General features: G+C 38.8%; 1 protein-coding gene across 2 annotated transcripts in view; it reads right to left on the bottom strand.

The window, feature by feature from the left end:
• The window catches only part of slc2a9l2 (solute carrier family 2 member 9, like 2), a 96,056-nt gene that overhangs the window by 35,266 nt on the left and 39,822 nt on the right, over window positions 1–20,968 (bottom strand). For both annotated transcript variants that reach the window (XM_028575242.1, XM_028575243.1), the window contains exons 9-10: window positions 19,450–19,551; window positions 18,385–18,460 (exon numbers count right to left, since the gene is read on the bottom strand). In XM_028575242.1, coding sequence (XP_028431043.1) covers window positions 18,385–18,460; window positions 19,450–19,551 — 178 coding nt within the window. The remainder of the gene's footprint in view (window positions 1–18,384; window positions 18,461–19,449; window positions 19,552–20,968) is intronic.

Here is a 20,968-nt window from a genome sequence, read left to right as displayed (position 1 = left end):
CTGATCATTCCGACTGGCTTTTCTGTCGACAGTTGGCCGTCTGGTTGGTGTATCTCGGCTTTAAAAGGCATCCGGGGTGTGAAACGAGACCAAATTGCATCACCACATACACATTTTTCTTTCACAGGCACAGTTTAGCCCACTTAAATTGCACCAAGCAGTGAACACACACTGCGGCCTCACAACAGGAGACCATCAAGCAAACTCATACTGTTGTGGTTTGATAGCAGGTCTGTGTTCAGCTCTCAGTACCTTTAAAATGTGTCATTGAATCGCTGTGATTTGGAGTTTAGTTGCACTTCTCCGTTCATCTTCCTACTTTCACCCTTGTTTTACTGTTGACCGATGGAGTTGTGTTAAGTTACTGCAGACAACTAAAGAAAAACCCGCTGCAACTGAGCGAGGGATGAATCCAGATGTGACGACATTTCAAGTGTACTCTTCCATAGCGCATGTTTCAGGACCCCAAGGAGAATAAATCCTTCCCTGCTGAGGACAGGCTCTTGGCAGAAGATCAATGTCACAAGTGTGTGAAGAAAACATTGTTTCCTGCTTTTTAACAAACACCTCTCAGGGATCTGTGTACACGAGGTGAATATTACATAAGTCTGTCTAACAAGAGACATCAGCCTTGGGAAGCACCACAATATTTGTGGGGGAAACTAGGCAAGGAATGACATCAGGACTCTGCTCCTCAGGAGGCTCTAATTATATATGGGATGCAAACAAACCAGTGGCAACTGAAAATTACAGGGAATTCTTGAGATTTATGGTTATAGTTAGTTAGTTATATTTTATTTCTGTCATGCCAAACATCTTGGCCCATCCCACATGGGATTACAAGACACCACAAATTCACTTATTCAACAAACATCTTCCCGTTGCATATACAAATCCTTCGAACAAATACATGAATACAAATATATAGACATACATACATACATACATGTATATACACGTACACACATACCACACACAAACAACTAGTTCTCATCTACACTCGATAAAGAGCTTTTTTCCTCTTTTCCCAGGCTTTATGTAAATAATTAGCCAATTTATGTTTCATATGTGAACAGCCATCTCAATCTTTGAGCATCATCCATATTTACCAAATCAATCTCTGCTTTTATCCTACAAAACAAAAAATCACGCTGCTCACAATAAAAAGGACAATAGAAAACAAAATGGAACTCATTTTCTACATCATTCAAACAGCACATAGGACAAATACCTCCTCCAAATTTCCTCTTCTACATTAACATATTGTCCTGTTTCAATAGTCAAAGGCAAAACACCAGATCTCACTTGAGCGCATAAGGATCTTTGCCTTTTTGACAAATTATATACAACATAATTCTCAGTGCCATATTCTGGTTTTATCATTACAAAAATACGCAATTTTGGCTTAGCCCATATATCATCAGCCCACTGCTTTTTGTCTTTAGCAAACACAGATTCTTTAAACAAACCGATATTCAGCTTTTCATTATTAAGAAACAAATCCCCAAAACCATAATTACAAAACAATTTGCATAGGTCGTTAGACCAAAGACCAAGAATATGTTTATCCCAGAGAAATATTTTCCTTGTCAACCTATTTGCGTCCATATCTAATAGACGATTCCATAACTGGGCCATACATATCTTCCAGCGAGCCTCATATGATTCCCATCCCATGTCTCCCACTATCGCCAATGTAGGGGTATACTTATGCACACCCAGAAAATATCTTATAGTACTATTTTGCACTAATTCACAATTAGATATAATCCTAAATCCTCTAACACCCACAATATAATCAAGTATAGGGCACACACAGGCTTGAAACAATTTAGAATACGTTTGAAAACTTATGTCTTTCAGATTCCTGCTTTTACCAATAATTCCTCCAAAAGCTCTATGTGCTGAATCAGCAAGAACCTTAACACCATTTCTAAAATTCATATGTTCATCAATATAAAAATCTAGATATTTATATGAGTCTACAAAGTTCAGCTTGTGTGACCCAATTTTAAACTCATAAGTGCTGCGAGTAGTTAAAGGTTCTCTAAAGTGAATTATTTCCGTTTTCTTTCTATTGATGAACAATCTCCATTTATTACACCAATCATCAATTTAAGAGAGCATGCGCTGCAGATTATTTCAGATGGAGACAGTAGTACTATATCATCCGCGTACAAAAGAATACTTATCATTTCATTTCCACATCTTATCCCACAATTCAATGCTTTAATTTCCTTTGCCAAATCATTTATATAAATTGCAAATAATGTGGGAGACAAAGCATCGCCCTGTTTTACCCCTGATGATGTTGGAAACCAGTTGGTATGGAGTTCATTCAATCTTACACATGCTATGGGCTTGTGATAAACAGACTTCAGTGCCATATAAAAATTTCCATTTACCCCATACTCTATAAGCTTATATGCCAACAGATCCCTATTGATCATATCAAAAGCTTTGTGAAAATCGATAAAGCACGAATATGTTGGCTCATTTTCACTTATTCTATTAGTTATAATTGTAGACAATACAAAAATGTGATCTAAGCATGATCTTGATTTAAGGAATCCATTTTGTTCTTCCACAAGAAGCTCTTCTTTCTCTAAATACAACAATAGCCTCTAGTATTGTAGAATACAGTTTATAAACTGTGGTCATTAGACTAATCCCTCTATAATTTAAGGGCACCCTTGGATTTTCATTTTGGGATTTTGGTATCGGATTAATAATTTATTTAAGCCACATAGATGGTATTTTGCCACATTCAAAACATCCTTTAAATAAATCACACAAAATATCAAATAGTTTGGGTGATTTCAGTATTTCATTTGGGATATTTTCGACCCCTGTCGCTTTTCCCAATTTAGCCTTATTAATAGCCATTTGAACTTCTCCTTTTGTACGACTGTTATTAAGATCCTTATTTATCCAATATTCCCCTTTTAAAATGTAGCTCTCTATTACATTTTTCCTCTGACATAAATCCTTGTAATACCCTCCATCAAAATCAAACATCTCACAAGAGAAAATATCTTTAAAATCGTTCTCCCACCTATTAATTACATCAGACAGCCCAGTCACTAAACTACCGTCATTCCCCAGCACTTCCATGGGTATTTTACAACTACGCCTTGGCCCTAGTTTATTAATTTCTGACCAAAATCTCTTGGGTCAGACGTTTGGATTCTCTTCAAGTTTAATACCAATCCTCTTTGATAACATCTTTTATAGGATCTGTATCTTTTATCAAACCTATTCTGACTTTTCTTAAATGTTTCTAATAGTTTATTCCGTTCTATATTATTATTTAAACACTTCAGAATTTTTTTTTCTATTTTACACATAGATTGCCACAATTCATTCAACTCTTTGTTCCAATAAGGTTTAGTATTGAATGGCTTTTTTGTAACCTTATAGTTGTCTCCATCTTTAAAATCAAACTCTATATCTTCTTTAATCAATTTACAAAGGCTGACATACCAATTATCTAATTTTTCTTGTTCTCTAAAACATAATTGTATGTCATTCTTCATTTTCGACAGGATTGATTGTTGTAAACTCGAAGATAAGAAGTTAACTGGTAAAGTCCTGCTAACTTTCCTTTTTTTGAATGCATTTTGTAAACTCTCCCGGTAAGCTACATGACAATGAGCCTCCGTCTTTATAAGAAATTTTAACCTCAGTAAAGAATGATCTGGGACTCTGCTTCTTTCTCCAATCAAATCCATACAATTTGCCATTTTAATTAATTGATTTGAAACTAAAACTTCAAAAGAGTCACATCAACAAGACTTGACTACTGCAATTCTGTTTTTACATGTCTGAATAAGTCCGCCCTGAACAAACTGCAAATTGTTCAAAATTCTGCTGCTAGGCTTTTAACAGGTGCTCCTCGAAGGTCTCATATCACTCCAGTCTTGTCGGCTCTCCACTGGCTCCCTGTAAAATTCAGGATTGATTTTAAGATTTTAGTACTGACTTTCAGAGCCTTAAACGGTCAGGCCCCACAGTACATCCTGGACCTTTTGAAGCCGTATTCCTCTGGCCGGACCCTTCGGTCCGCTGGCCAGAACCTGCTTGTAGTCCCTAAGACTCGTTATAAGACCCGAGGGGACCTGTCTTTTGAGTTTGTTGCTCCCAGACTATGGAACGCCCTGCCCTTGTCCATGCGTCTGGCAGACTCTGTTGTCTCTTTTAAAAAGGATCTGAAAACATGTTTATTTAGGAAAGCTTTTGGTTGACGGGTTTTCACTAGTGTCACTTTAATTTTACATATGTATATACATACTACATTCTTTGTTTTACCTCTTCCTTTGTACAGCACTTTGTGATTTTATCTGTGAAAAGCGCTTTATAAATAAATTTTACTTACTTACATATTTGTAAGCAGTCATATGGTACAAGTATATAATCAACCACTGCTTTACCCCTTGATAGATACCGATGTGAAGTTATCACTTAGAGGACATATCCTCCCATTAACAATACATAACTTAGATTCCTTTAAGAATTCAATCATTGATTCTCCATGTTTATTTACAGAACCATCCAAGAAAGCTCTAGGTGGCATCGCATCCACTTCTTTTAGATAGTCATCAAAAGCACCTATCCTACTATTGAAATCTCCACACACTAGAATTGCTTCAACTTCTGAGCATAGATAAATCTGACTCATAACATGATTAAAGAAAAAAAGAGGCATCCTTTCCCCATACTGACGTTTCAGGTGGCAGGTAACAAGTAAAAACAACAAAACTATAACCTGATTTCAAATGCACAAATCTTAAACCTAGAATACCATCCACCTGTTTGTCTACAACATCAATTTTGTACAATTCCAAGTTATTTTTAACAAAAAACCCAACCCCACCAGAAAATTTAGGTGCTTTAACATGTTTTGTTCTATTATAACCGAACCATACAACCTTCCATGTCGATTACTTTGTCATCAGATAAATGCGTCTCATTCAGCGAAATAATATCCGGGTTTAAAGTATTCAAAATAAGAATTCTTAATTTGCAGTTACCTACAGTCCATCCGTTAACGTTCAAATGTACTAAAGAAATGGAATTTTGAGCATGGTGGGTCCGAGAAACAGTTCATCTTCCAGTATCTGGCGTGCGTCGCTGTTGCTCCTCATCACGTTTCACAATGCGTCCATTCCCAGTTACAAAAAAAATCATTCCCCGATGGGATCTCCTTCAAAATGGTACGAAAGTTCAAATCCAAAAGCCTCTCCGTGTGTGATTTTGCCGATCGAATATATACCTTGTTGTATCGATCATCATCCCTTAGCTTGTATTTCCTTCTCAGAAACGCAACTTTGTCCCCGACTGAAGCCAACTGGATCCTGACCGGGCCCGGTCCACGACCTCTAGTCTTCAGCCTCTCCACTGCCACCAAGCTAGGCACAGAATCACACCGCAGCCCCTCCAACATTAGCCTGGACACTGTCTGCGTTACTTGTTCACCCTCCTCGAATGGCAGGCCAAAAACCATTATTCCACTTTCTGGATTGAAATCTGTTGCAGCTATTTTCTTGATATGTTGCTCAATCTGTTCCATGCGAGCTGCCATGAGTCCAATCTCCATATCCAGGCTATTCTGCACGTCTCTAGCTTTGTTTTCAATTTCTTCTTTTAGGGCATTTTGATTGTCTTTTACAATCTTTATTATCGAGTCACGGAAACTGTCAAGTTCTTGTCCAGGGATACATGTAGACTTCTGATTTTTTCATCAAGCATCTTCTCCAAGTTATCATTCATTCCTGCAATACGCTCACTAAATTTTCGTAACTCTTGTGTGATAGCCTGATTCTCGCTTGCTTCCGTGTTTCTGTCAGCGTTGCTTCTCAGCGTCTTTCCACCTTTTTCACTCATTGTTGGTTATATTTGATGTTTCCTTGACACGGTAACCAAGCTGGATACAAAATTATCCTTCAGTGTACTTTTTTGTCTTAAAATTTGTTCTTTGTTATGTTTTTTAATCGAAAAAAAACCTCCGACGTATACACAACTCCACATGCAACACGCGACTTGGACCGGAAGTACTAGTACTAGGGTGTCAATATATATATAATTTCTTTTTTTATGCTAAAAGTTAATGTTGCAAGGTGCACATTTTCACTGATAAATCTAAATGACAGATTATTCAAACCACATACAGTATGGCAAGACCAGAATATGAAATAGTAATCTTTGTACTATAAAGATAAGATAAATAACAAGACATTAACCAAATGAGGTAGTAAACACACTATACACACCCACACAAATAAATTCAGATGTTCAGAGACCATTTCTCTTTCACAAATTTATAATCCATCAGTATTTAAAGGTGCACTATGAGTTCCTACATGGTTTCAGCGCAATTTCATTTTTGTCTCAAATCGCAGACATCACTCCTTGATCCGCTAGCTGCTTGCCCCCTGAATACACTGTGAAAAATCCTGGTCTCGGGAGAAAACACTAGGGGCACAGGCTGTGCACCAAAATATAACAAACCACTCCAGCCAATCACCGACAAGATGGTTGGGGGAAGGGGTGGGGCTTAGTGACCGTAAGTCAGTCATGACAGTTACGGAAACATGGGTGGAGGGGCAAGCTTTCTCTGTTTTGTTTGGTATTTACTTGGAACGTCAACAGAAGTGATGTCATGCAGGAACTCATAGTGCACCTTTAATTCTTCCTTCATTTCTTTTGCCCTTCTCTTGAGCTAACGCTGGCTGCCACACATCATTAAGCTTCACCTTGGCTCGAGTTCAGTCTCCTCTCATTACCTCTGCCCCTGTATATGTTGCTTGTGGCTCCTAAAAGCAGCAGGTGCCACTCTTGTCAGTACGTGTTCACATCTCACCCCTGGTTTTTCTTATTACTTCCTAACTCTCACAACAGCAAGTCTGTGTTGTTCCCAGGTGAAAGGTGATTCTTCTTGTTCAATGGTCTTCTGTCTTCTTCTCTATGGCCTGTCTGTCACCAGCACTTTGTAACCCCCTCTCTGTCTCTCTTCCACTTATCTTTTCTCTTCCCAGGAGAATTGAGTTAACGCACCATCCAACTATATGACGAGATCACTGGGTCTGCTCAACCATGCTGTGTGTGCACTGACTGCAAAAAAAATGCATGGCTCTCAAGCAAAAATGCACTTGTTCAAAAGGGGAAACATCAGTTGCACAGTTGCTGCATTTACAAACTTTAAATTGCTGTACTTGATATTGAAAAAAAGGGATCTGGGATTGCCTCCACGGCTCTCACAGACCATTCCCCAACTCGTCAAATACGCTTTGTCACGACCCCCTGATACCGACGCACAAGGCACTCGTACTCACATGCACGCGCGGCTGGACCGGCTATCAGAACAGAGAAGCTCAGATTACAACAAACACAGAGGGAACTACTAACTTGCTCAGGAACTACTACTACTACTACTACTACTACTACTACTACTTATTGCCAGGATAGAAGAGACAGGCAGTAGGAAAATATTTGTCCACAATTTCTTAATTTTCAGGAGGCTAATATTCATTGACTTCTGTCATGTGTGATTTCTTCTACATCTACAGCTCCAGGTGTTATAATTATAATGAATACAACACTAATCCAAATAACAACTTTCATCCCATTCCCCGTGCAGAATTCAGAAACAGATGCGTGGCTTGTGAAAGCAAATTGCAAGGAGTTCAGCTCACATTCTGCCCAGTCTGGAAAAACACTAGTTGAAGTACAACACTGCAGCAATTGCTCTCTCAGCTTGGACTATAGATTGCAAATGGAAACCAAAGGAAAAGGGTTGTTGTGTTGCCCAGGAGAGAGCAGAGTTGTGACACGCATGGGTGGATCCGATTAGAAACAATATTACATGGCCGTCCATTGAGACAGAAAACATGATGATTAATCCCACTGGTTGTTTGACTTGTTGATGGTCATTTTGGCTGTGGAATGAAAAGAGCAGCCTTTAAGATCCTGTCAGCAAGAACCATGATAGTGGAGTTAACTGTGGCGTGACCGAGGAAGGCCATGATTAAAATCCAGTGACAATAAGACCAAGGTTGCCTATTTGTCATATTTGGTCTAGTTAGTTTTTCATATATATGCACCATCATTATAAGGGTTGTGAAACAGCTCGGGGAGAGTTGTTTTCTCTGGTTTGACAAGTTGACACAGATGGAATGTATAATATTCCCATAGAAGTATAAAGCTGTAGAAATTGGAAACATTTAAAGCACTTAATTCCACCACTTGTTACTGTATGTACTGTCGGTGTACTATACAGTATGTGAGATCTATATAGGAACTGATTAGAAATAGCTTAAAGTTGTAAATTGTATGTCAAATGACTCCCTGTAATGTGCAAGAGATGCTAAAATAGATGCAGATCCCGACACACTGCTGCTTAATGCAGCTTTAAGAGCTCATTGAAAATGCTCAACATACTCTACTGTTTGGTGAGTGAGAGGAAGCAGTAATTAATTTGTTTGAATAGCTAAGCTGCTTCTTGAATCCATTAACAAACATCAATTAACTGCCACAACCAATTCATTCAATTCAATTGTATGTATAGTGTCAAATCCTAACATAAGTTATCTCGGGACACTTTACAGATTTTACAGATAAAGTAGGTCTAGATTACACTCTATAATTTGCAGAGACCCAACAAATCCCCTCAAAAGCAAGCATTTGGTGCGACAATGGCGAGGAAAAACTTGCTTTTAACAGGCCGAAACCTCGGACAGAACCTAACTTTTGGTGGGCGGCCATTTGCCGCTGCCAGGAGCATTAAGTGCTTTAGTATAGTGCATAAGTATTTTATTCAAATCATATTTTGATAAATTCAATGTATTCAAGAAGAGGAAAAATGAAACCAAACCAGGGGAGCATTTGTATCTCGTCATCTGCCTGTAAAAGTGAGCACCATGCCATTTTCTTTATGTTGACACACAATTTACTGGTTCAGTGTGATTTGACAGGTGACAATTATCGCTGAACAATGTGTATCTATAGTTACTGCCTTAGTTGCTTTTCCATATTCTCCTCCAGACAGTCTCACCATAGTGCACAAACGAATATCATTTGCATTTTATCTCACAAATAAAATCCAGAAAACCCCCAATGAAGTGAGACAAATGTTTTTGTTTAAATCATGATCAGATCATGCACGCGTAAAGATGTTGAAGAAAACATGAAAAATGTAATGTGTGAGCTCAACTGTCGAAAAAGCACATAAGTATTTGCCTATACAGTACCAGCAGCAAGCCCTGATAAGAGGAGCAGTTTGGACAGATCACAGGGAAAAAGACAAAAGAGAATAGCTTGGAACACAAGGGTTGTATGCGGTTTCAAGTAAAATGTGATGTCACCTTCCCAAAAATATTATATCAAGTCCCTAAAACCAATTTAAATTCAGTTCAAATGTATATGAGCTCATATCAGGGAAGTAATATTCTGTCTAGTTTTTACTTCCAGCAAGGGCACAAAATGCTTGCATGCTTTTGTGTATTCCACAAATCACTGCAGTGTGTGGGAGGTTGCATGGGTCAGACACTAGGTGCTCTCTAGAAAAAAAACTAATCCTGACATCAAAAGCATTTTGATGTTTAATCAAAAAAGTTATGCGTGCAGATATGGAAAATGTGTGAGTGTTTCTTTAAATAACTAAGCTGAAAGAATGCTTGGCCACGAATGTAATTGTGTTTACTACTCTTTTACTGACACTGCTGACCCCACTGCCAGTCCTCTTTTTTTAGGGATCAACGCTGTCATTTTAAAGTAAGAAAAATGGACTTTTGATTTTTGACTGTAAGAGCTTATAAATTTCAGTTTCCATTGATCCCTCACCCTTGCTCTCTTACTGAAGAACAGAAAGGCTCACTTTTTTAGATCACAACACATAAAGGGAGTGAGACAAAAAAGAAAACGTAAGGAAGAGGAGAGAGAAGTTTGTCCCATACACAAAGTGAGAGAGGGTATGAGCTTTTGTAATGCTGGAAAATCAACTACGTTTGTATAACACATAAGAGGCACAGGCTCCGTGGAGTTGCATGACAAACCCGCAACACACATAGGTGTTCAGTGTGAGGGGTGGCAGCATGGGTGTGAAGTTTATTTTTATCCAAGGCAACACTCTGTTTTACGAGACAAATGAGTCACCAGAATTAATTAATATGATTTATCATCTGTGAATTGAGCACACTCCAATAACACATTATTATTAGATCTGAAAATATGATACCTTAATGAACAAATGCCACTGTGCCGAGTTTGGGTGTAAGTCTTGCATTGCCAGACCTTTCTCCACACTAGATTTGCACTGCTGACAGAGCAGGCTGAACACACAATCACAGATACAGACACATTAATTCTCATGCTTACAGACAACGTACAGAATCGCAAGTTACATGTCTTCAGACACCTTTAAGCCTACACATTATGAGCGGTAAAATCGTGAGGAATGGCACTGCGCAGGAGCGTCGGACTGGGGGGAAAAAGGGGACTGAGTACCCAGGGCCCTCATTTGAGGAGGGCCCAAAAAGATGCTAGAATGACTAGCTGTGGATGCGGGGAGGGGCCCATAGAAAATGCCTTTCTACAGGGCCCAGAATTTTGTGCAACGCCCCCTAGCATTGGGCATAGTGCAGACACTCCAGAGGCAAAGTGCAGCGCAGGTTTACATCATCATCGCTTCTGGCTTACTCCTTTTCTCATTGGTTGCGCTTCTTGGTTCGTATTTCATTTGCTCAGCTGTACAGTATACCTTAAACAACACGCCCCCACCAGTGCAGCCCCCCATTGGCTGTTTTAGCACAGGGCTGTTCGGCCGCAAATGGCCACTTACGTGAAAAAAAGTAATGCAAATGACGTCTGCAAGGTTGAGATTTAAATTCAAGTCATTCAAACTGTGGAGCAACAACTAGCACCTGCAACTGCAGCTGAGTCACTGCTGTCTTCAAGAGAACTGCAGGACCATAAAGTATGATGAAGCTGCACCAAATGTTGAGTGAGACACGAGCCGAGAATATTGTTTCCTTCGATGAGATGGCTACCACAAAATTAGACTGCATACAGTATAAATCAAAAGGAACTTGTTAGCTAACTGCATATTCCACATATGTTAAGATCACCCAATCACCTAATAAATAGGTAAATTCTTCACATGATGTTAATTAGTGTGAATTTACACAATGCCACTGCCATAGAAACATCACATTAGAAAAACTGGAAAAAACATCTTCAAAATCTGAAACAATATGACACCAAAGAAAGCTCAAAATATATATGTTTCTCAATAATGAATGCAAAACTAAACATTAGGAAGTAGATCATGCTGTAGGTGTTTGTCATTTTGTCATCGCTGTAAAAGGCGTAAAATAAAGCTGCTTGATTTTAGGGACGTACACAGCATCTCACAGCCACTTAAAGAAACATACAGCAAGTACTGTAGGAAAAATCTTCTGGTCCCAAACTAATGAGCACATCAGTGTATCCTTGGGGAAGTCTTGGTGTCTGCTGTCCCACATGAACAGTGAGAACCTGTTCAGTGTTGATACTATTTACTTATCGCCAGGATAGAAGAGACAGGCAGTAGGAAAATATTTGTCCACGATTTCTCAATTTTCAGGAGGCTAATATTCATTGACTTCTGTCATGTGTGGTTTCTTCTACATTGACAGCTCCAGGTGTTATAATTATAATGTATACAACACTAATCCAAATGACAACTTTCATCTAATCTGTGCAGAATTCAGAAACAGAGGCGTATGTGGTCTGTTTTGTTTGTTTGTCATATTTGGTCTCGTTAGTTTTTCATATACATGCACCATCATTATAAGGGTTGTGAAACAGCTCGGGGAGAGTTGTTTTCTCTGGTTTGACAAGTTGGCAGAATCTGACACACTCAACAGGAGAGTCAGAAAGAGAGAATCATCAATTTAATGGGATGACAGTGTCAGCCTGCAAGAAGAGGCAAAAAAAGTGAGTTAAAATCACACTGTTTTGATTTCTTTGTTTTAATGGAAATTGGTTTTATTGTCTAAAATGAAGTCTAAATGTCAGCTTTTAAAACAATACTGTATAAGAACTTTGGAAAGCACGTTTTTGATCCACTGAATTAAGAAAGTGGAAATACAGGAATGGAATAATCCTGCAACTACAGCACAACTATTGCCTTTTCCCTAAACGTCAAAGTATGATCTCCATACCATTTGCTCACTGTCTCTATGGTGACAGCCGAACAAATACAGTGGAAGATATACAGTGACTCCCTGTCACAGCCTCCAGCAGGGAAAGGACCCAATTAACCTTGACTAGACATATCTGAAGCATGGGTACTGCTCACTAGTATATTATAGACAAGGGATTGGGAAAAAACACACAATTAAGCAACTAATTACTAATTATTTCATTAACTTGTAATGTTAATGAAACCTATTCCAAATCAATAAAAAAATCTTTTCAATATGCGCAGTGGTCAAACTGTTTCAAGAAAACTGGCTGTTTTCTTGAAGGATAAAGTTTTGACCCAAAGCAGTCTAAAATCTCATGAAAAACCTATTAAAGAGACATATACTTTAATTCTAGTGCTATATACAATAATATCTTTATTACAATGAGCATAGCTAGCGTAGTTTATTGTGAAACAATCCTGCAACTGCATTATAATGAAAATAAATGGCACCTGTTGGCCAATATAAACAGTGGAGTTCTATTGCACAGAGGAATAAACACAAACACTACCTGTTCATAAGATACATTTATTGTTGGGTTTGTTGATAAGTAAAAATATAAAATAACACAGCTTTATCCTTTGTGTTTTTAATAGCTGACCCTATGATACATGGATTGTATCTGACTGCAGTCATTTGTTGTGCTGGATTTTATAGAGATTACTCTCACTATCACCTACAGTGGAAAAACTCATCTTAAATAGAAAACCAGCTTATTTATAAACTGCAGCCTGTAATTCAAAATGTCTGTCACACCAGAAAGATTACTGCTGAAAGAACAATTTCTTACAACTTATGAATTCCAAAAAACATTCCTCTAAGCTATAGTTTTATGAGTTGTCTATTTTCTATTTTGCCTCACATCTTGTTGCATTTTACTCTATTATCCAAATGAGTCTGCTTTATAACAGCTGTACCATCTGAGTGGTTTGCCCACACTCCCTGGGTTCAGCATCATCCATCATCAAGTGACTGCTCTGCCCACCTGTGATGTTACCCTCAGAGGCATTTAACAGAGATCACCCAGCCCAAGTTATTTCATTGTCTCATCCCAGGACTGTTAAATATGATTTTGAAGATAAATGAAATACTGTACAATGAAAAAGGTAATAATGATGTGAGGGAATCAAACAAGCTGAGATTGACCCAGTGTAGGAGTCTTTTCATCCTCAACACTTTGCTCTGCACAAGCTCTGAATGACAAAAAACTGAGCGTTATCTCTCGTTTTCAAGAGGCACACATTTTAAAACGTGTAATTCTGTAATCACGGCATGTATCATCACAAGTATGTGTGAGTTCATGTGTACCAAGAGTGTAATTGCCACAAGGGATGGGGCGTTAAGTCCCCACAAGTCATCACAGCCTTAAAATTCATTCAGAAAAAGGGGAAGATGTATTGTACACTCCTGGCTCAACAACTCTAAATTATACATCCATCTCTGTGGTGGAGAGCATACACACAAACTGGCACATTATGGTTTAGTAGTTTTATTGCCAAAGCCAATAAAGATAATTAAAAACACAGCCAGCTCAGTGGAAGCTCCACATGTCACTTAATGTGTGGATACTCCTGCATTAAAATCAACCATAAGCTCCAACCTAAACACAAGCTGGTGCATTTTTCCACTTTTACGGCTGATTTAAATAAGCAACAAGCTTTTACACAACCCAAAACAACTTCCTAATCTTTGCTGCAGACCCAACTGCTGCAGAGGGCAGCAGCAATTTGCAGGAAATTACAGTTTTTAGCATCAAGATTTTAATCAAACAGTTTTTAGCATCTGATTTTTTTCAGGCCAAACCTAATCATCTCAGTAGGTGACAAAGTGGACAGTCACAGGACGAAAGACCTCCTGTACACCTGGACCTTAGACACAGCGAAGAAATTAAACTGAAGCCAAATTGTCTGTATGTCCTTTTGACATTCATTTCTAGAACACTGCTCCCAGGGAAACTGATGAAGACCCACCCCCTTGATTTAACACCTAAATTATCTCAGTGTGAAGCTCCACGGGATAAAATAAAGAACCTTGGACGATAGCAGATCTGAAATGGGTCATAATGCATAATATACAGTGGATAATAATGTATTCACAGCAAACCTGACTCCAGCAAACCAGACTATACAGTGTGAAATGCATTCACCCATACATCTACACAGTATTTAGCCATTTGAGCATTGTGTAAACAGAACCATTTATCCAATTTTCTAAGAAATTATGCAGATAGATGTTACGGCCTTTTTTTTAATTGGCTGTTTTGCAGCCACAAAACCATGCAAACACACACCCACCTACTCCATCACCCCTGTTGTACCATTACTGATGTGAAGGTGTTGAGAATATTCTTCTGACAGTGCAAAAGTTTGACAACTACACTACTGCCCATGACAGCCATATCCAACAGGCAAACAAATATTATGTACCTCTTACATGTTTTCAAGACGTTTAGGATGGATTAAGTGCACAGATTTGGTGAAATACAAAGTACAATCCAAGCCACGAGGATACTACACTAATTAAAGCTGCTGATACCGTATGACAACACCACCACAACACAAAGTATAGGCAAAGTTCAACCTGTAGAGCACGTGATCAAAAAGCATACATACAGTAACTTCATATTTCCTTATGATGTCTTTTGTACAAAGCACACCTGCTCTGTTTATAATTCCACTATAGAATCAAGATCATGAATCTAACTTCATTTTATAATACCGGAGGAAAATGCCATTTACTTTGTTCAATAACCAGGCTTTTGATGGGTAGGCCAGCTCCGGCAAACTTCAGAAAATCAGCACGCTGACAGAACACCTACAACCGGAAGTCAAATCAGTATGTAGGTTACATAAATTGATGGAAGACGACAGCAAAGATGCAACATACAATAGACAATCTGGCAAACAAGATGTCCATCTATATTGGAGACCTAAAGGAGAAGCTGTGCCGGCAGGGAGCTAATTGTAAGGGCAGTCAAGTGTTTCACAGAGAAGGACACTCAATGAAAGGGCCCAATGGGTATAGCTACACTTTACATTGAGGCCAGGGCGAAAGAGAGTGTGAGGTTGAAGAGAGAGTGATGGCGCAGGTGTTGCAGAAAGATATTCATGACATAGCTTACAAATAAGTTAGATAAAAGGATTTATGGATTGCCGGAAAGTCTCAGAAAAGACAGACAAGAAGGAAGTAAGATATAATGATAGTTAATAAAATAAATGTTGGAATGATTGCAGGCTGCACACATATTGTAGCTGCCCCCCACCAACTGAAAGCAAGATTTAAATATTATTGACCGTTACAAAACCTGATTGATTATTCACGTTGTCTTCTCTGAATACAATTATAGAAATGTGGGATTTGCTGGCAACTGGAAAGTGAAATTGCCTTATATAAACATTGTTACAGGTCATTGGTTGTTTACAGAGATCTCTATCACAACGTGACTAATCTCACACAATATTGTCAGTGTTTTATCTCTCAGGTTTTTTGTAGTTAAACACACAGATCGTCATAGTCCTCCAGGGTGGGGAGTTAAATGAAAATGCAAAGTATGTACTACATATTTTGTATAAAGCATACACTTTTGACATACAACGTCTTATTTGATAACTAAGCACTATTTTCAAACATACTGTAGCTATTTAAAGCTACCTTTAATTTAAAAATCACCCCAATTAAATTCATACAGCCAGATATAATCTTTGTGTTTTCATTAAACTTTTATATATCTGGGCCACTGTTTTCATGGTAAAATGACTTGAGAGGATTTGTGGCTCAAAGCACCACTGGGGTTATCCCTCATGCAAATTTGCTTCTTTTTCCCTCCCAGTCATTTACCATCACTAAGCAACGAGGGGCATCATTTGTTTCAATAGGCCATAAATCATCGCTGTGAGGTCGAAATAAACGAGAAATAATCTCTCTTCCTTTAACAATTACCACAGAAGTGCATCTGAGCAAGGCACCGAATTATTAAAAGCTGGTGTTAGCGCTGTGCAGCTTGCAGTTGTGTGGATGTTTTGACGTGTTATGTCTTCTTTCTCTTCTTGTCTTTATTAAAGAACACGGCCTCTACGGTTAGGAAAATGTAATGCGCTCACTCTAGTATTCTGCATGTGATAGTTGTGAAAAGTTTTTCCACAATTTCTACCGCTCCACTGTTCTCATCTCATCCTGATACACTGAGGCACTTCATTGGATTAACACTCCCTGGAGACATTATTACTCAGAAGTGAAGTATATGTGTGATGACAGCAATAGCCTCACCTTGAAACTCAAAGTCAACCTCCCACCGAGACCAACTGTGCACACTCACACTGTCCCCTGTGCATCTGCAGTGCAGTGCCATATACAGTATATACTGTACGGCTCCTATTTAATATGCTAACATATGACAGCACCTTCGACTGTGATTCTAATTACGGACACACTTGGCTGATTATTTCAACTGTTCAAGTCTGACAAAGCACTGCAAATACAGCTCTGTGTCCCTTTGCCAGTTTTAAAAGTGAACCCATCTGATAACAATCTGCAGGGTATTTTCTCATTCTCTTTTTTTTATAATTATTTGTATTATTTCCATCAAGACGTAATACATATAGCAGCATACTGTGTGATTTAATACTCCAATCAGAGTACAGCTCCTACTAGTAACAGTATTCCTCTACTCCACAGGATCTTAGGCCCCGTCCACACGTACCAAAACAATCTTTTTTTTTACCCGTCGTCCCTGGATTCGTTTCAAGAATAGTTGCGTCCAAACGAATCCACTTGTAAATAACTCAATACGCTACTTCATAGTCCAGGCCTATAGGCGGCGCTGTTTCTGCTACAGACATTCACAAAAAACGGAGAAGAAGAGCATAGTCACTTCCACTTCCCATCATAACATGACTAGCTAGATTATAACGTTCTCTTAATACATCCGTGGACTATAATACCTTTCACCACTGCTCATTTTATCAAGGCCGCCGCAAGAAAACGTGTCTTTGTTTACATTGTATAATGTGCTGTTGGATTGCTTTTTATTTAGCAGGATTGCAGCGCGCTAGTAGCGAGCTAACGTTAGCTAGCTCTAACATCGGCAGTCAAACAAACATCAATGATCCATGAATGATGTCTTTTTAATAGCCTTTCTACAATAAGCCGTGGTAAAAGTTACTATTATCCGTTCAAGGAGTTTATAAGCAGACAGATTAGCTAGCTAGTTGATAAATTGTCTACTTCCACTTTATAAACAGATAGCCATAGCAGCTAACGTTAACGTTACTTCGCTGCTGGAGTGGTCAGCTACTTTAGCGATGTTTAACGTTGGCTACATAACGTTAGCAATATATCTTGTGTAGAATCCAGAGGGAAGGGTCAGGGAGCAGAGACACAGTATTTAGATGAAGTCAGCTGGTTTGACCAAGGAGATGGGACATGCTCGCTTAGCTTCACCGCAGTTGTGTGCGTCAGCGGCCGTGGGAGAGGGTGTAAAAGAGGGGTGTGGCGATGACATCATCGATCCATATGAAGCCAAACGAGAGCCGTTTTCGGATTTTTTCACCCTGAGACCAGGTTTCAAAAAAGTGCGTTTTCAGGCAGTGCGTTTGCAGGATGCGTCTGGACGGTCGGCCCAAACGATGCAAAACATGTGCGTTTGCAAAAAAAAACGTTTCCATGTGGATGGCCCCTTAAACCACACTCATGCATGCTCATACTTTTACATACACGCCCCCCCCAACCATACACTCTCCATGCTTCCACTCATCCACATATACCATTTATCCACATTCCACTCATCCACATATACCATTCATTCCCACTTATCCACATATATCTTTCACTTTTGACACACAAACCAACACACAGTTTGACACACAAACCCAACCACCCACACACATCCGCCCACGCACACCCGCCCACACATACACCCGCCCACACACACACACACACACACTTGGTTTCCAGCTCTCATCACCATACCTAGTCCTTATTTCTTAGCCATTACATTTACAAGGCTTCATATATGTCCTGCCACACCTTGTTGAATTGTTGCCTTTTGTTCCGGTCTTCAAACTATACTACTACTCATTCTCTTTTAGGTGCAATTAAAAATGAAAAATCAAGAGAAGAAGAAAACAGAGAAATCACAGCCAGTAATGCATGTCAGTAGTTTTACCTGGACCAGAGCAAAAGGACGCTATCACAGCCAGTATAGAGATGTAACTGAGGTAGGGCATCCATGACACCCTGTCCTGGATAAGAGAGAGAAATGATATTGCAATGACCATAATCATTATGAGGGCAAAGAAAACCTCTCAATTATGACTCAGTTCTGAGCAGGAATATCACAGCAAATATATCAGGGAAATTAATAATTAACAGCTACATCCTATATTTTGTTTTGCTTATGTTTAAGCAGCCAACATCACCAAATAATTCCAGAAAAATGTAATCAATACATCGTTATGATAACGTGTGAGATATTATATGTATATATTTATTTTATATATATATATATATATATATATATATATATATATACATACAGTACAGGCCAAAAGTTGGGACACACCTTCTCAGTCAATGTGTTTCTTTATTTTCATGACTATTTACATTGTAGATTCTCACTGAAGGCATCAAAACTATGAATGAACACATGTGGAATTATGTACTTAACAAAAAAGTGTGAAATAACTGAAAACATGTCTTATATTTTAGATTCCTCAAAGTAGCCACCCTTTGCTTTTTGTGATAGCTCTGCAAACCCTTGGTGTTCTCTCAATGAGCTTCATGAGGTAGTCACCTGAAATGGTTTTCACTTCACAGGTGTGCTTTGCCAGGGTTAATTAGTGGAATTTGTTCCCTTATTAATAAAAAAAGCAAAGGGTGGCTACTTTGAAGAATCTAAAATATAAGACATGTTTTCAGTTATTTCACACTTTTTTGTTAAGTACATAATTCCATATGTGTTCATTCATAGTTTTGATGCCTTCAGTGAGAATCTACAATGTAAATAGTCATGAAAATAAAAAGGAAACGCATTGAATGAGAAGGTGTGTCCAAACTTTTGGCCTGTACTGTATACACATATCATATGCATGCAGATGTGATGTATAATAACCTCAGAGTAGGAATCCTGATGGCAATTTGTTCACACTATAATTGGCCCGCAGCATAGAGCACCTTTTCACTTACAGTGTGTCTGTGATGAGGTCAGTAAGGAAGAGAAAGAGTGGCTTGCCTGAAAATTGAGGAACACTGTGAGTAGGCTGAAGAATACGGCCATGGCAGAGAACCCAAAGATGAGGAGGGGCCTCCTCCCGATTCGTTCAATCACCAAGCCCTTGGAAAAGGACAAAAAAACAGTATAATATTAGAAGCATTTCAAGGGGTTTCTGTACAATGGCTGTGTGACTGATTATCAGCCTGTTTTTGCTAGAGGCATGGCTCTAGGGATGGCATCTTAACAACTGCGTACTGAATAGATAGCCTTGAAATTTGATGCAGATGTTCATGGTGCCCAGACAATGAATCATAATGACTTTGGTGATCACTTAAAGGGATACTTCACCGATTTAACATTAAGCTAACTTAATAATTAAGTGTATCAGTAGAAACACGGTAGTATTTTCGAATGACCGTGCTTCCCTCCCTCATGTCCAAGGGCGTAAATCCCAGGAGGGTCGGGGGGGTCAGGACCAATGCTGTGTATTGTAAATAACATAATGACATATACTTAAAATATTAGTGTAAGTAGTAAGACAATACAAACCCCCAAAAATGCTTTTAAAGTTTAGAAACATTTTGAGTCCCCTCTTCCTTGCCTCACAGTGGTTTGGTCCACTGCCTGCTGTACGTTAGGAGGATCTGCACTCGACTCACAGTCACATCGGTTAGTGACAGGAATGTAGTATATATATATATATATATATATATATATATATATACACATACATACATACATACATACATACATACATACATACATACATATATATATATATATATTTATATATATACATATATATATTAGGGCTGTCAAAATTAACACGTTAATTTTTGCGTTAATCTTTTAATATTTAACTCGTTAAAAAAAATTAACGAAATTAACGCAGCTGTGTTTGTTTACTCCATGTGGTGGCTGAGAAACGTAATACGTCTCCATAACAGCAGGCGGCGCTACTCTGTATTGTTGCCCAAGTAATGAAAACCGGCAGCTGATTGGACGAACGCGTCACGTGGGTTTGATTTCTCCGGATATTGAGAGCCAGACTGTCATGGCGGCCTTTCAGAATACAATCTCATATTGTACTAAGATAGTTCACTGAAACATGTTTCTGAAAACATTTTAAGCGAGAAATAGGCCGTGCAGTTGCTGAATCTGTCTTCATTTCAGCTCAACAAAGGTCAGTTTAGAAGATTTTTGTCAGATTTTGAGACTAGTCACCTCACTCCGCTCGCCATTTCCGGGTGAGTCCCGACTGCCCTGCCGCCGACTGAACTCTCGGCTCGTTGGAGATGAACTGCGCCTCGCCTGTAAAGTAGACGAGAGCAGGCGACAGCAGCCGGGGACGGTGACAAAAATCTGCTCTCAAGTCAGACAGTTTCTAGCCGTTTCAGCAGCCTTCAGCAGGACTAAATAAGCCAAATTGTTGCTGCTGTTGTTCTGAAAGATATTAAACATTCTGAACTTAGCAGAACCTTTCCTTGTTTGTTTGTTTCTTCATATTTGCAAAGTTAAATGATTTATCATTTAAATA

Source organism: Perca flavescens, chromosome 4 (assembly GCF_004354835.1).
Source record: "Perca flavescens isolate YP-PL-M2 chromosome 4, PFLA_1.0, whole genome shotgun sequence".
In the NCBI taxonomy this organism is placed as follows: domain Eukaryota; kingdom Metazoa; phylum Chordata; class Actinopteri; order Perciformes; family Percidae; genus Perca; species Perca flavescens.
The sequence above is the reverse complement of the archived record's forward strand: the minus strand, read 5'-3'. Positions and strand labels throughout refer to the sequence as shown.